The 16,004-nt window shown below is 40.5% G+C and overlaps 2 protein-coding genes and 1 non-coding gene across 3 annotated transcripts; 2 read left to right on the top strand and 1 right to left on the bottom strand.

The window, feature by feature from the left end:
• The first annotated feature begins 662 nt into the window (after positions 1-662).
• Positions 663-798, top strand: LOC113478968. Its single transcript, XR_003398175.1, has one exon. It is a non-coding gene; the product is annotated as a small nucleolar RNA SNORA29 (small nucleolar RNA).
• Positions 799-1,325: 527 nt separating this feature from the next.
• On the top strand, positions 1,326-7,764 carry TCP1 (t-complex 1). Its single transcript, XM_026844989.1, has 11 exons — positions 1,326-1,451; positions 2,181-2,309; positions 2,765-2,862; positions 3,194-3,304; positions 3,989-4,170; positions 4,755-4,881; positions 5,207-5,382; positions 5,928-6,051; positions 6,556-6,748; positions 7,051-7,214; positions 7,467-7,764. The coding sequence occupies exons 1-11, from the start codon at positions 1,431-1,433 to the stop codon at positions 7,678-7,680; spliced, it is 1,539 nt and encodes a 512-aa protein (XP_026700790.1). The 5' UTR covers positions 1,326-1,430; the 3' UTR covers positions 7,681-7,764.
• A 159-nt stretch (positions 7,765-7,923) lies between these two features.
• ACAT2 (acetyl-CoA acetyltransferase 2) lies at positions 7,924-15,998 on the bottom strand. The gene is made up of 8 exons (XM_026844990.1): positions 15,952-15,998; positions 14,556-14,737; positions 13,599-13,716; positions 12,694-12,837; positions 11,515-11,637; positions 10,628-10,782; positions 8,549-8,659; positions 7,924-8,166 (listed from the first exon to the last, which is right to left on the bottom strand). The coding sequence occupies exons 2-8, from the start codon at positions 14,658-14,660 to the stop codon at positions 7,999-8,001; spliced, it is 924 nt and encodes a 307-aa protein (XP_026700791.1). The 5' UTR covers positions 14,661-14,737; positions 15,952-15,998; the 3' UTR covers positions 7,924-7,998.
• Between the last annotated feature and the right edge of the window lie 6 nt (positions 15,999-16,004).

Raw genomic sequence — 16,004 nt, 5'->3', positions numbered from 1 at the left:
CCGGCCCTGCTCCTTCTCCGCAGCCTCCATGAGGAGGCGAGAACTTCCGCGCGATCCCGCGCCACTCCCAAGCGTCTTCGGCCGCCAAGGGGTCCCACATCCCCCTTTCCTCCTTGGTAAAAGCGCACAGCGGGAGCGGGGCGGCTGCCGAAGGGAGGTCGGGCCCGTCCCGTTCCGAACTCGGAGAGCGTGAGCCGACAAGGCGCTGCAGAATGGCCGAGGAACCTTGGTGGGAAAGGGGCGGGTGGGGAAGCTTACTGGTCAACGGTACGGGGAAATAACACGCTTCTGAAAACGGGGACCCTCCTCAGGGTGAGTGCCTTCAACTGTAGCTTTAAAAGGTTCCATGTTTTTCAGAGTTTTATCCCAGATGTTGGGAGAAGGCTGCAAATTCCGAGACTGTTCTCTATTTCTGAGGAGATAAAAGACAAAGGAAGGAGCTGAAGAGCTGCTTCCTGATAGTCGTGATCACGTAGCTCTGAAGATACTTTATGCAAAACACTTATAATGAGAATTACCTTAATCTACGGCTGAGATTCTGTTTGATAACAGCCCCTTTGATACAACGGGTGTTTCTTTCAGAAAGCTGTCATTAATCCTCCAAAACAAAAGCCAAATAGCTACATTGTTTCAAGTTCAGAGTGAAGGTTTGAGTTATAATTATTCCCATTCTACTACCACTTTTTCAGTTTACAGATTAAGTGGCTATGCTTGTGGGATAAAGAAAAACTTGCCACGGTCTGAAGGAAAAGGTTGATTGTATCTTTTTCCTATATGAAGTTGGCTGAACATCCTTTAAACACAAGCTGCCGTTTTAGAGGTTTCATGTTACTTTAGTAGTGGCTGAAAGGTCACTTTTCACTTGCTTGACTTAGTTACCGAATAAATGTTTTGTCTCAGTCAATGACCTACCTGATCGGGACAAAAAGATGAGTAATTGATATACAGTGATACCATAGTTCTGTATCTACCTAGAACTGAGGTGTGAATGAGAGTGAAGTTTCATGGCATGACTTGCTGCAGCCAAAAGAAACAGTGCTGTCTGCCTGCTCTGCTAAGCTACTGCTCTTCTGACCTCACTAGGTCCTCCATCTTACCAAGCCAGCAGAAGACGATTCTTTTTTTCTGATTGGTTAGTTTTGCCATGTTGGTTAGCTGAACCAGCTTGGAGGGAAGAGTGAGGTTTGGCACCAGCTGTGGTTTTTAGTAGCATCAAGCCATTCCCAGCTTAGTTAGGCTGAAACGTAATCCTGAGTTAGGTCGCTTATTTCAGGTTTCTGACTGGTAGATTCTTGGTGCATTTTTTTGTAAACCTGAATCACCATAAAGCTGTAAAGGTAAAAATTCTTTTCTTCATTTATTCAGTTACTGCTGCATCTGCTATTGCCAATATTGTGAAGAGTTCTCTTGGGCCTGTTGGTCTGGATAAGATGTTGGTAGATGATATTGGGGTAAGTAAGCTTTAAGAAGCATGAGGAGGGTTTGTGTTCTTGTGTAAAAGTGCTTCCACTTAGTGTGCTTTGTAGGTTTAATGTGCACATGCCTGTTTTTTTCCATTGTTCTGAGAGGGGGTTAGGAGAACTGTGGTAAAACTGAGCATCAGGTAATGTATGCTACATGATTTTAGTTTAATCTGGCACTGTAGCTTATGTGGTACAGGTGTCTCCTTTCTACATAAAAGTTCTTGTCACTAACAAGTATTGGTCAAATTCACAGCAATTAATATCACCATTACATTTAAAGTCAGGCCTTGTGATGGTGTTGACTTCTATATCCTGGTCTCCACATTAGGAGAAATAACAAAAAATAAATAATGCCATAACAATTCTGAAGCAGTATTCCATATTTCAGATTTTAAAACATTTGAAGCAAATGAGGAAGGTTTGCCATTTTACAGGCTACTGTAATAAAATACTGTATTAGAGAGTAGTCACTGCACTACTACTGATCTGGTACATGCAAAATGTTTGATGAGTTTCTGTAACATAAAGACTGTTAATATTTCTGTTGTTAGAATGGGACTCCTGGTTAAAAAAGCATTAAGCATTGGGTATAAATAGTTAATTGTATGGCTATTTGCAAAGAATAATTAATTTTCGTTTGTATTAATGTTGTGAAACACAACAATAAAACCACAATAGAAACACAGTTTGTATTAACATTTGATTTTTGAAAATTAGGACGTGACCATTACTAATGATGGTGCAACCATTCTGAAACTGCTCGAAGTGGAACATCCTGCTGCAAAAGTTCTTTGTGAGCTGGCAGACCTGCAAGACAAAGAGGTTGGCGATGGGACAACCTCAGTGGTATGTAAGAAAGCATTACAGGCAGATACACCGAAAGTTTTTTCAAAGTAGGTTACAGAATAAACAAATTAGACTTGTGGGTTTTTAGAGATTATAGTTTCCATATGCAACTGGTGCTCTGGAATGGAATTTGCCTATTGCAGTTTCAGTATTCAAATTTTTCATAATTCGTAAAAATTTCATAATATGCTGTTCATTAAATTTTTGTAAATTTAACAACTATTCATAATTTTTTCATTTCTTGAAGATTGAGAAAGTGTTACCACTAATAAGGATGCTGAGTGTTGAAAAGAGTGGAATCAGGTGGTTTTACCTGATGTCAGAAACTATAGGTTGCAAGTACTTGTTTCCATTGACTGGACATTGTAGGACTCTTTGTGACTGCTTTCCACTTAATGGCAACAGGTGGTTACTTTGTATGGAATACATCTATATAGTGTTTGTATTTTAAACAGGTAATTATTGCTGCAGAACTTCTAAAAAATGCAGATGAACTAGTGAAACAGAAAATTCATCCTACCTCCATTATTGGCGGATACCGACTTGCTTGCAAGTAAGAAAATAATACAGTTCAAGTACATTGCATTTTTTAAGGTACAATAACTGCATGCTTTTTGTTTATTTCTGTATTTGTGACTGTTAATACAAACTTCTTGGTGCAAAGTGGATAAAGTGTTTTGTTTGGGGCTTTTTGGTTGGTTTGGGGTTGTTCTAAATTTTGTATTTCTGCAATCACATTAAAATGTCATGTTCCTGTCATAGAAGAGGAACTGATTTCATGCCTGTGTTCTGTGAGGTAACATTTAGAAGGGCTGAAAACATGTAAGATTTTTGTCTTTTTGTGGGGGTGAAATTCTTTACCAGTATTTCTCTTTATTCTACAGGGAAGCAGTTCGCTACATCAATGAAAATCTTATTATTAACACAGATGAATTGGGCAGGGAGTGCCTAATTAATGCTGCTAAAACATCAATGTCCTCTAAAATTATAGGAATGTATCCTTTAACTTGATCAAGTTAGTTATGTGAAAGTGGTTGATTGGAGAGCTTGAGTAGCTAGGCTAGTTTTCTCTGTAGCAGTTTTTATGAAAGGGGGCATTCAAGCTGTTTTTCTAACAGGGGTGTGAAAAATATTTCAGAGATACTATTTTCTGACATAGGAAAACATGTTCAGACTCTTTACAATTTATTTAAGCCTGGTTAGGCACATAACGATACCTTTAACAGTGTATTAATAGTTTCCTTATGACATTGCTTGTTAGTGAGACTAGGTAAGGTTTTGTGTGAATGGAAGAATGTGTTGCAGAAGTCAAGTGCCTGGGGAGTGAAACTAGAGGAAAGAAGGTTGCATTTTACTGCATAGTCACCGAAAAAACCTGCATTTAGATTTTGTGCTAACAAGGGAATACAAACTGACCATAGGATGGGTATTTTTGTTGAGGAACAAAAGGTGTGTAAAGTGCAAGCATTACACTAGCCTGTCCTAATTTTCTTACGAGCATTTCAGCTTTAAGAATTACTTTCCTTTAAGGCAGTGGTAAAGAAAGCTAGCACTTTCATGCCTTTCTGGAGTTCTTGTTTGGAAACAGTTTTTGACTTAGTTTGGGCACTGTCAGTGACTTTTTTGTTTAAGTGTAGTGCTAGTTTTCTTCTTCAATTTTAACCTTAACAGCATTTTAGTGATGGTGATTTCTTTGCTAATATGGTGGTGGATGCTGCACAGGCAGTTAAATATACTGACCAGAAGGGTCAGGCTCGGTATCCAATCAACTCGGTTAATGTTTTGAAGGCACACGGCCGCAGCCAAAAAGAGAGCATACTTGTGAACGGTTACGCTCTGAACTGTGTGGTGGGCTCGCAGGGTAAGAACATGCTGTTTTGTAATGCTTTTGTAGGAACACAGCCCTCTTAGTGTTTCTGCATGGGTCTTGTTACGTTCCAAATCCTGTGGGTTTTCAATTCCAGAACAATTAAACAAGAACACATTAGAAACCTGCTGCTTCGCTAGTGGTTTCTAGGGTCTGCCAGCTAGTAGGCAAGTTACTGTAGTTTGCCTCACTCAGTATCAGCCTGTCAACACTGAGATCTTCTGGAACATGAGCACCTCCCTTGTGGGGAGCCAACATCCAGTTCATAGGGAGCTGGTACATTTAGCAGAGCTGTATTGGGATGAGGTAACCTAAAGGGTGTGAGACTGATGGATCAGCTTTTCATGGGCATTCATGTTGTGGGGATGGGGAAAGGTAACAGGTTACAGGAGGTATTTTTTTTAGAAAACCTCTTTGAAAGTCTGTTAGCATTTTTCTGTACTAGGGCAGAACTGGAGGCAGAGAAGCCAACTTAATAGGAATCTGAAATGTGAAAGTAACAGTTTTAATCTGTAATGTTAACTTGACGTTCTCTTAAATTGACGAAATCCTTTTTATTTCTTGTTTTCTCTTGTCAGGTATGACCAAGAGAATAGTTAACGCAAAGATTGCATGCCTTGATTTCAGCCTGCAGAAAGCAAAAATGAAGCTTGGTGTTCAGATTGTTATCTCAGACCCTGAGAAGCTGGACCAGATAAGGCAGAGGTGTGTGGAAGTTTGGGTAACTGAGACAGTGGGGTTTCACAGGCTTGTTTTTGTCTCTTCAGCTGAGGTGGTTCAATGTAATTTTGGCTAAGCACAAGAAGTAAAAATATTTTAAATGTTTCCCAACAATACCAAATATTAATGGTAAAAGTCTTCACTTCTGAGGGCAGAACTAGTATTAATTCAGTTCTCAAGAAATCCAAGTATGTGCAATGGTCCCTTCTCCTTCCAGGGCTCTGCATTAAGGTTTCAGGAAATGGGTTGACAGAATGTGATTCTGGATTTTAAGTAGATTTTTTTATAACTTTCACTTTTATTGTTGCAGAGAGTCAGATATTACCAAAGAAAGGATCCAGAAGATTCTGGCCACTGGTGCCAATGTTATTCTCACCACTGGAGGTATTGATGATATGTGTCTGAAATATTTTGTTGATGCTGGTGCTATGGCAGTACGAAGAGTTGTAAAAAAGGACCTTAAGCGGATTGCTAAGGCATCTGGAGGTATGTATATATAGATTTTTTTTTTTCTTTAAGTAAAAGCTGTTAGGGTATTAGTAACTCATTTTCAAAATTTGGCTTCTTAACATGTAAGCTGTGCAAGGAGAGGAGGATGGGTAGAGCTGAGCCAGAACCTGTATTTATTTAGAAGTCTTTATTAAGCATACATTAATAAACTTCTGTTTGGACAGTTAAGTACATTGTTTAGATAGTTCAAGACAAACAAACTCCTAAATCAATAAAGGCGTACTGAAAAAGTTTCTGGTCCTATACAGATTTTTATCTGTCAATTCTTAAAATCTGCAAAAAGCATTTTCATTCTGGTAAAGTGCAGGAGTTTGTACTAGCTGTGGAAAAGTAAGTGCTGTAAAAGTTGAGTAAAAATAGCAGTATCAATTACAAACTGGAATGTTGAATTGCTACCTGAATAAGAAAAATCTGCTTCTGCTGCTTTTATTGCTGTTTTTCTTTCTGTATGCCTTTTCTGGGTAGTCAGCAAAGGATGTGCTGGAATTGAATGCTAATTTCACTTTCTTTGTTCATTAAAGCAACCATATGTTCAACCCTTGCAAACCTTGAAGGTGAGGAGAGTTTTGAAGCATTAATGCTGGGACAGGCAGAAGAGGTGATTCAGGAAAGAATCTGTGATGATGAGCTGATTTTAATCAAAAAGTAAGGATCCTTTTTAAAATACTTGGTTTTGTGTACACCTTCTACTAAGTTTGAGATAAAATCCCATTTATTTATTTCCATGCTATTTCAGTGGTATGAGTAGTTATATGCATAGAAAAGAGGATGCAAGTCCACTGCAAATTAGAGGTGAATGTCTTCTGCATGGGCTGGACACCTGTTTCATCAACCATAACGCGAGACACAATCGGATAGATTGACTTTTCTAAACTGGCTTCCCTTTACAGACAGTAAAGAGAAATAGGTGCCATCTGAATAAGGAGGTATCAACTACATCTTACCATTTGTAGTGGAAGACTGGCTGACTTATACTAAGTTACGATGCACACATCCTGCAAGAATGCATAACAATGTTGAGATTTTCTTTTGAATATCAAAAGAATCTGGCGCAACTGAACTTGCCTTTATAAGAAAAATTTCATCAAGAAGAGTTGTCATTTATATTGTGTTCAACACAACTGACTTCTGATTCCTTTTTCCCCCCAGCACAAAAGCTCGTACTTCAGCATCAATTATCTTACGAGGAGCAAATGACTTCATGTGTGATGAAATGGAGCGATCTATACATGATGCGCTCTGTGTTGTTAAAAGGGTATTGGAATCCAAGTCTGTGGTCCCAGGTGGTGGTGCTGTAGAGGCAGCACTTTCAATATATCTTGAAAACTACGCAACCAGCATGGTAAGTCTTGCGTGAAGAAGTAAGTGTGCATGCCATGTGTTAAACTAGGAAAAATTGAATTTTCAAGCATTTGTTTACTGGAAGTCAGTTCTGTGGTTCATAGAAACTTAAATCATCTTACAGAATGCAAAATGGTTCTTTAAAATGGAGGATATGAATTACTATTTCTCTCTTAATTAGACCAGATAGGTCAAAGAATTAAAAATAGGCTTTTGCGTGTCAATTCTTGACACTCTTACTTGTGGCTGTATTCTTTTGTTTTTCAAACCAACTGCTGCAACAAAACTTTATTCTCTTTCTAGGGATCACGTGAACAACTCGCGATAGCAGAATTTGCAAGATCCCTCTTAATAATTCCAAATACTTTGGCAGTAAATGCTGCTCAAGATGCGACAGATCTTGTTGCAAAGTTGAGAGCGTTCCACAACGAGGCTCAAGTTAACCCAGATCGCAAAAACCTGAAATGGCAAGTATCTACCTCTAGGAAGGCTATTAAAAGTGAAGTGGGTCGGTGATTTATATAGAAAATTGTTCTGCCAGTTCATTGAACCATGATTTACATGGAAAAAAGGGCATATGTTATCACTGAAGACTTTCCTCCCTCCATCCTTCAGTCCTGCATAAGTGCCACTGGCACCGAGTAGTAGTTAAAGAGCATACTCCCAACTCTATCTCTACTTTTCCTACCTCTCATCTGACACTATTTTCTTCTTTGCAGGATTGGTCTTGATTTGATCAATGGAAAACCTCGTGATAACAAGCAAGCTGGTGTCTTTGAACCAACCATGGTCAAAACTAAGAGCCTAAAGTTTGCAACAGAAGCTGCAATTACTATTCTTCGAATTGATGATCTTATTAAACTGCACCCTGAAACTAAAGAAGAGAGAGGGTGCTATGAGGATGCAGTTCACTCTGGAGCACTTGAAGAATAACTTAGATTTTATTTATGTTTAACTTACACTTCCCACTCTTGTAACTAAAATGTTAATAAAACAAGTGGTTGAATGCTGCTGCAATTTTCTCGTGGACAAATTCTTGAAAGTGAGGATAGTCCTTGCATTGAGAATTTAAGCTCTGATGTGTGTTAACTCAAGCCTGCAGTAGCCACTAATCTTTTTGTCAAGGCAGTGATTAAGTGGCAAAAAGCTTAGTGAATTTTAGGCAAAACAACCACGTGTAAGCTCCATGATTAGAAGTTTTATTAGTCAACTGTTTAAAAGCTAGTTAACATTAGGTTCTTCCAGTCACATTCATCTCTCAACACACATGGCTATTCCCATTCCTCCTCCTATACAAAGAGCAGCAACACCACGTTTTCCACCTGTTCGTTCCAGTGCATGTAGAAGAGTAACAAGGATGCGACAACCTGAGGCACCAAGAGGGTGGCCAAGAGCAATAGCTCCACCTTGGATATTAATCTAAAAAAAAAAAAATACAGAAAGGCAAATTACTGAGCTAGCTTAGCTGAGTTTGAAGATGAATGTGTCAAATATGGTTCCAGTAAGCAAGTTCAGATGCTGAAGTGAACTAAGTGTGCTCAAGCAGTTATGCAGCTTTGCATTTAATTGTGCTGCCATAGTCCAGGGGCCTGTTCAGCCCGGAACCCCTGCCTGCTACCAAAGCAGGGCTACAGCACAGTAGCATAACGAAATACCGACCAGGGTCCCCTTCCTTCTTGACTATGGCAAAATGATTGCAAGAGGACCCTTCTTGTCTCTCGAATCCAATCCAGATGCACAGAACAGAGCCACTTTGAATTACAGGAGGCAAAGTAATTACAGCCTGAAACATACTCATTACCTTTTCCGGATTTACTTTCAGTTCTTTTGCTATTGCAACAGAGAGCGATGCAAAGGCTTCGTTAATTTCAAACAGGTCAACTTGTTCCAGAGTCCAGCTGGCTTTGTCAATCTGAGAAAACAAGAAATAAAGGCTAATTTATTATCTTTTAGGTCTTCCTCAGTGCTAGAGGAAGCTTTTCCCAAAGTTTCAATTGGGCAATTTGAAACCACCACTTCTAGAAAGTTTGAAGGAATTTTTTTATAAGCCAGGGTTAATGACACAATTCTTGAAGGCAACAGACAAAACCTCAGTCTCAGCATAAGTCAGTACAACGTGCTGTAACATGTTGGTTGCTCTTAAAAAATCTTGACCAGTCTTACATACACAGTGGTGGTGGTGCAATTGTGGGAATCGGACCACACGTGGTGCCCTTGACAGAACAAGCACTGTTTGCAAAAGTACATTTTAGGAGATTAAAAGGAAGTTTTTCAGGACACAAAGATTCTCTCCTTAATACTTATTTTTACACGGGAAACAGTGACATGACTATTAGTGACAGGTGTCATTTGTCCAGTCTCCTGCCTTCGAGAGTTGCCACTTGAAGCTTTTCACAGGCAGCTATTTTGGAAGATGGTTTGGCTTATGTTTTCACTTGAGAAATCTGTGATGCAATTGCCTGTTTGCGTACAGGCTTAGGCATGTTTCACATATTTACACTGTTACTTCCACTCACTTTGTTTCTGACAGTAATGCTTTACCTGCAGCAATGATGTTTCACAACTAGTTAGCCAGACTGGTGCATCTCCAAGACTACAGTTAAGGAGGAGGGCCTCTTTCTACTAGGTATGGAGACAATATGGAAACCATTTACCTTCTGGGACAAGTGTTTTAAGATTTACTATGTTGTAACACTGAAATGGAGGGCCTAGCCCTTCTCTCACTATAAAGTGCTACTGTGAAATTCTGAAGAGATATATGGAGGGTGTAAAGTGCTTGATAGCACACACTGCAAAATTCACATTAAGAAGTAGTGTGCCCTTTTTCAGCGTACATATAAAATTATAGATACTGTTGAATACAGCATCTGTTCTACAATTTAAACTGTATTGTATATACATTTACAGCATTCTTGATTTAAAAGAACAGTTTGAGATCTGGTAAGAAAAAGCTTCAGGCATTATAGTTCTGATTTTCCCATTAAAAAGCCACAGAGCTTGGGTGAGTTTAAGTTAGGCTTCTACACTGTCAGGATATTACAGAGATGAACAAAATAAGGCCTTTACACAGTATAAATAAAACTAAGAAGGAATACTAAAGAACATCTATCCTTATCAGCTGTACAAGAGCTCTCTTCATAGTTCAGTCCTAACAAATACTCAGCTGGGGTTGCCATGGGCTATATCTGTATTAGCAAGCTGTGTGGTACCACAGGAGCTGCTTACTCAGGGCGTTTTATCCAAGAAACTTGTCCTGTGGACTGAACACAGAGCACATCAGTGGGTGCAATAATGGTCTGAGCACATTAGACGTGGTTCTGGAGTACTCCTTGTTTAGTTTCATCTGAAATGCATCGAACTTAACATGCTCCAACCTTTTTGCAGGGCAAACTAAAACACAAAGGGCACCATCACGATACTAATGCAGATGCTGTCAGTGGCCATTCTCCCAGGGTGGTACTATTATAAATGCAATCAGGCAGTGATCTGAAAATTAACCTGGCCAGCCACAACATCAGAACCGTATCGTGGCAGGCTGGACCAAATCATCCCCAAATTAGGTTAGTATACACATCCATGTAATTTGATCTTTAGCCTCCTAAGTTATCCAGGTGGCTTTCCACAAACCTGACTAGTTCGAGCTCTGAGCTCCATTCATACACCTATGCATTTTTTTTTCCAACAACTAGGCACTAGCCTGGTAATACTTGGAGACCTTTTAATATACTCTCCACTATTTTAAGTTTTGTTTTCACTTAGTTTATTTTTTTTTACTAAGTTTTTCTTAATATATAGAAAAACAAAGACATGGCCAGAAAATTAAAAGCAGTTACAAGCAAGAGGTTTTTAGTAATAGGTACATAGCTAGATAATTACTTACAGCTTGCTTTATTGCTGAAATGGGCCCTACACCCATTATGGATGGATCTACACCCGTCTGAGCCCAAGAGACAATCCGAGCCAAAGGCATAAGACCTCTCCTAGCAGCTTCCGATTTCTTCATTAGAATTACAGCTGCAGCTCCATCATTTATACCTGTGGAATGACAAAAAACTTGTCTGTATGGGCTTTATGGCTTTTACTGTACCACCTTGTTCCTGCTTGCATAAGTTCACAGCCTAGACAAAACAAAGATCACAAATATTTTATTGGTTTAGGTCAGTATTGTTCAGATCAGCCAATCTGATCTCTGACACAAACACCTAAAATGGGTAACACAGCTATACTGCTGTAAATGTGACACATTTGTGATTTCTCTTTGGAAAGCAGCAGGTAGAATTGAGGCATAACCTGAAAAAAGAACACATCAGATTTATTAGGTATGCTTTGGAAGAGGCAGAATAAGGGCCCAAGGAAGAAGTTTCAAAGCCACCCGTGGCAGGAGAGTTAGTCCCACAGGAGTAACATTTTCACACATGAATTGTTAAGTTTTCCTTTGTGTAGACCTGCAGTATTAGAAACCCCTGGACAGACAGTTTTAAGATAAGAGGATTTAGTTTCTATTTGTTCTAGCCTATCAAATGTTGCTATTGTCCAAACATTTGTATTGGTTCATAGAGAGCAGGCAAACAAAAGACAACTCATCTGCAGAGAAATCCTCCACCAGTTATACTTGAGTTCTACCCATGTTGTCGAACACATTGCCACTTCCTGCAAAAACACTTCCATCAGTAACCACAGAGCAGCCAAATGCCACACAGAGACCCTGTCTAGAGCCACAACCAGCTGCTGTTCTTTCCCATTTTGGTTTTAGTCAGATGGACCAACCTGAAGCATTAGCTGCTGTTACTGTGCCAGTTCCATCTGTCAGGAAACAGGGCTTTAGCTTTGCCACTGTTTCCAAGTTGCTTCCATGTCGAGGGTGTTCATCTGTTTTAACTTCTATAGGACCTGCAAAACAGAGCATTACACTCACAGGAGGGTCTAATCAGACACGCAGACATCTCAAACACAAAGCTGGCACAAACAACAGGCCACAGTCCTTTTAACCAACAAGCCATTCTTATGTCAGAGATAGCTTCCAACCCAGTGCAGTTCAACAAACTGCCCTAACCCTCCAGCTCCCTCTAGCAGGACAGACAGCTGAGTTTTCCAAGACAAACGCTAACAACTAAAATACAGTCTAGTTGTACAAAAGCAGATCTTGCTTTTGCTGTTACTAAGACAACAGCTTCTCTTCCAAGCAGAAGGCTGTCTTCCAAATGATACTTGTAGGAATCTCACTGCAAATAGTCATGTCATTAAATATCATTATCTAAACTGCTATCGAGAAAGCCTTTCATTAGTTTGTAACCAGCCTAATGCCAGAACTTTTCCCACAGGCTCTATTCAATCCCAATGTTGAACAACTGATTCTTGATTTCTATTTGGACAATTCAGTTTCTGCATCCACTTCACAAAGAGCTGGGGAAATTCCCCTGCTCTAGAAAAAGACCTTTGGCTCAAGCACCAGAATAGGTCTGGTTATATCCCTAACAGACCTAAAGAGAAACATACCTAATATATGTAACCTGATCTAGTTAATTATCTAGTAACCCTAATTATTGTCACTGTGTATTTTACTAGGTGGGCAAGGTTTGCCAGATCGTGACTGTTTTAAGTTTGGTGCAGCAGGAGCCTAATGAAATGAAAAGTACCGATTTTGGTACCATTCCTGAACCTAGCTTAATTCAGCAGTTTGCCTGGGTAGTGATTACATCTCAAATAAAACACAGCAGTAGTATTTGCAGAGAGCAACATTTAGCTATTCCACATTTGCACCGATTCTCTCTTATTTAAAAAATAACACCTGAAAGCTGAAAAAGAGAGCAACAGGCTACACACTTAGAGTACAGCTTACAGAAAAGGCTGTATAAGTGGGAAACCATACACTGGTTATAGGAGACATAGTAGAAAACAGGTATTTTCTCTTTAAAAATCATCTCTCATTGTCTCATTCCCACCTACCTTTTTTAGAAGGTACAAGAACAGGAACAATTTCTTTTGTAAAATAGCCAGCTTTCTGTGCTGCCTCTGCCCTGTTTTGTGACTGTACAGCAAGTTGGTCTTGCTCCCCTCTGCTGACTTGCCACTGATTGGCCACGTTTTCAGCTGAAATAGGAACAAAATGCAAATTGCCATCAGGAAATACTAACATTTTAAGTTGTAAAATTGTAATCACAAAGATAATTATTAATGTTTGCTGTAGCAAGCAGCTAAGCTTGTTTCCTCATTTTGTTTGCTCATTATTCTCTACCGTATTTTATTTTCAGGGTGAAAATTCCTGAGCAGGATCTCCTCCCCATCAAGTTAAATACAAATGCAAACAAGCTTTTCTAGTTTATTGCTTCTCTGGCCTATTATGCTCAGATGTCTCTACAACTACTTCAGAGGAGGGAACAGTTCTGAAGTTACTCTGTTCCATAAGCAGGGTCTGCAAAAGCAGTTGGCTGACTATCCCATCCAGGATGCAATAATTTGAAGTTGCAGAACCAGGTGTATCCATGGTAATTTAGGTAATTTTTTTAGGTAATTTCTGCCCACTGTAAATCTGTACTGCTAAATGCTTCAGTTACATACAGGAATTATTTTGATTGTTTTTCCTGAAATTAAATTAAATTGCTCAGATGCAAAAGACATGCAGTGACATTAGCTCAGGCACACACCCCCACCCCCCCCAAACCAGCAGCTTTACAAAGCAGAAAATGCCTTCAATGTCTTTTAGTATTAGGGATTTCTTTCTTCTTCATGACTACAACTTAAGGACAGCTTGAAACACCTTATGTGAAACTTCAGATTTCTGAAATTTCCTATCAGTGAATTGTTTCCCCTCCCCAGTTTACCATTTAATTTTCTGGACTGTCACCACGTACCTGTTATACCCATATGATACTGATAAAATGCATCTGTAAGTCCATCAAGGATTATAGTGTCCTGCAAGGAAGCCTCTCCCATTTTCACCCCAGCTCGCATGTGAATTACGTGAGGTGCCTGCAAGAAGGTATTTCGAAAGCAGTTAGATGTTTTACATCTCCAGTGCACGATACAGCCAGACAGCTGAAGAGACAGACCCTGCCCTGCAGCTAGCTATGCCAAATACCAGCAGTCTCCCTGGCTACCTGCTCTGTCTCTCCCTCCGCAGTCTGCCAGCCAGAACACTCTGGCCAGTGCATTTCCCCAGCAGCACATCACCAAGCAGCAAGCATTTTCTCTCCACAGATCAAATCACTCATCCCTGGGGCCATACAGCTGTGGGTCCCCCATTTTACCAGCCTACTCTAGGTAGTTTCTGATAACACTCCGTTGCCAGTGAACACCAACATCACTCAGCACAGGCAGCAAGTGAGCCCCCGGCAGAAGAGGCCATCCGCTGCCTAGGCATCAGATCACTGGCCCAGCACCATGTCTCAATACAGCCATGGGATGAACACCTTGAAATAAAAATGCTTCATTTCCTTTCCAAGCTCAAATTGCTTGGCAAACAATAATGTTTCCAGTTAATCCTTCTTTGGGCTTCTTGCAATGCAAAAAAACCCTGTCTATTGCCAACTGTCACAAACAAGTCATGCACCAAAACAGGGCTAGGTAGAAATTAAAATGGAATTTTAAATGTGTGTGTTTCCATGGCACCTTTTCAGTGGCTACAGTATGAGGTCTTTTTTTTTTAAAAAGGCTACTGAAGTCAGTTGTTGCATGTGCAAATTCATTCCCAAGTGCAGAAACCAAAGCTAGTCTTTCAATCTGCCTCCAGAGCGTTAGCCTAAATACAGGGTTTCAACATAACCTAATGCTGTTTGCTCCCAGTCAGTCAGTGCAATCGTTTGCTTTACCTTGCTCATACTTTCCATGCCGCCTGCGACCACGATGCTGGAGTCTCCCGTCAGTATGGACTGAGCAGCCAGACATACTGCTTTCAAGCCTGACCCGCAGATCATCTGGCAGCTCCAGGCAGGCACAGAGTAAGGGATTCCCGCAGCAACACTTGCCTGTCGGACAGGGTTCTGGCCAGCACCTGCAGGAACAGGCAGTGTTTTTTCCTTTGTTTGTTCTTAAAAAACAAATGCCAGCCTTGTCACTTCTCACATCAGGTACCCTGATTCCACCAAAACTTAGAGCTTGCTTTTATTTTCAGTTAGTAGATAAAGAAGTTCCCACCAGTCTGTAAAGAATAGCTCAGTTACCTCTCTCATTTATACTGTTGATCAATAAAATAGCTGCAAGATCAGGGATTTCCTACCGATAGTTTAATATTTGCAACTCTGCTTTTGATGGCACGTCAGATGAAACACCAACTTCAAATCAGCACTAGCCTGTAAGGTAAGAACTCATTTAAATTGCTACTCGCTGAAGGATTTCTTTTGGACATCTTCTGTACATCACCAGCAGACAACTTTCCGTATGGAAACCAAAAGCATGCTTATTCAAGGACAGTCCCAAAAGCTTCCATTCTCTGTTGTAATGGTGATGGAGAGAGTAGGAGCACTATATTCAAAGAAAACATTTCATCTGCAGCTCCCCAGGTCAAAGTAATACCAGCCCTTTGTACGCAAAGAAAAGGATAAGGAGAGCACATCATTCATCGAGCTAAAAATATACAGAAATCTGGATCAGCTTTAAGTAAGATAAAAATATTTAGTTCCTTTATATTCTTCCTCCATCTTTAAAATACAAGCCTGCCCTACGACTCTACTGATTAAACATTACCCTGGAAAAAAGCCAGGGGCCATTCAAAACAAACAATCTTTATCAGCTGCATTTTCATTAAATCAAAATACTTGTCTCCAGGTAAGTGGCATCACAGATCTCGCAGGTCGGTCTTGCAGATAAACGCAAACACAGGCCTCACTCTTAACGTCTCAGAATTATCATTACTTAATGATGCTAAGTTTACGAGAGGGGTTGCCCAACGCGCAAGAAGGAATGCTGTAACAAAGAAAAGAAACTGACTTTCACGAGTACACTGTTAGCTACTTTTGAGATTTAAAAAAACCCCAACTATCCCCCCACCACACCCCTTCCAAAAGCCCAGCAATGGGTCTGGTCATCCAGAGCTAACGGAGAAGCCACCAAGATGCCACTCAAGTCCTTTGTTAGCGGAGCAGCGGCGAGCAACGACGCTCCGAAACCCGAACCCGGCCGTTCCGGCGGGGCAGCCAAGGGGGTAGGCGGCCGCAGAGAGGAAGAGCCCGCCCGGCCGCGGGAAGGGGGACCCCGCCGCCCGCGTACCTGCGGTGAGGACCTGTCCCAGGATCACCTCCGACACCTCGGCGGGGGCCAGC

Source organism: Athene cunicularia, assembly GCF_003259725.1.
Source record: "Athene cunicularia isolate RWA chromosome 3 unlocalized genomic scaffold, athCun1 chr3_part1, whole genome shotgun sequence".
Taxonomy (NCBI): Eukaryota; Metazoa; Chordata; class Aves; order Strigiformes; family Strigidae; genus Athene; species Athene cunicularia.
This window is presented reverse-complemented; position numbering and strand designations above follow the sequence as displayed.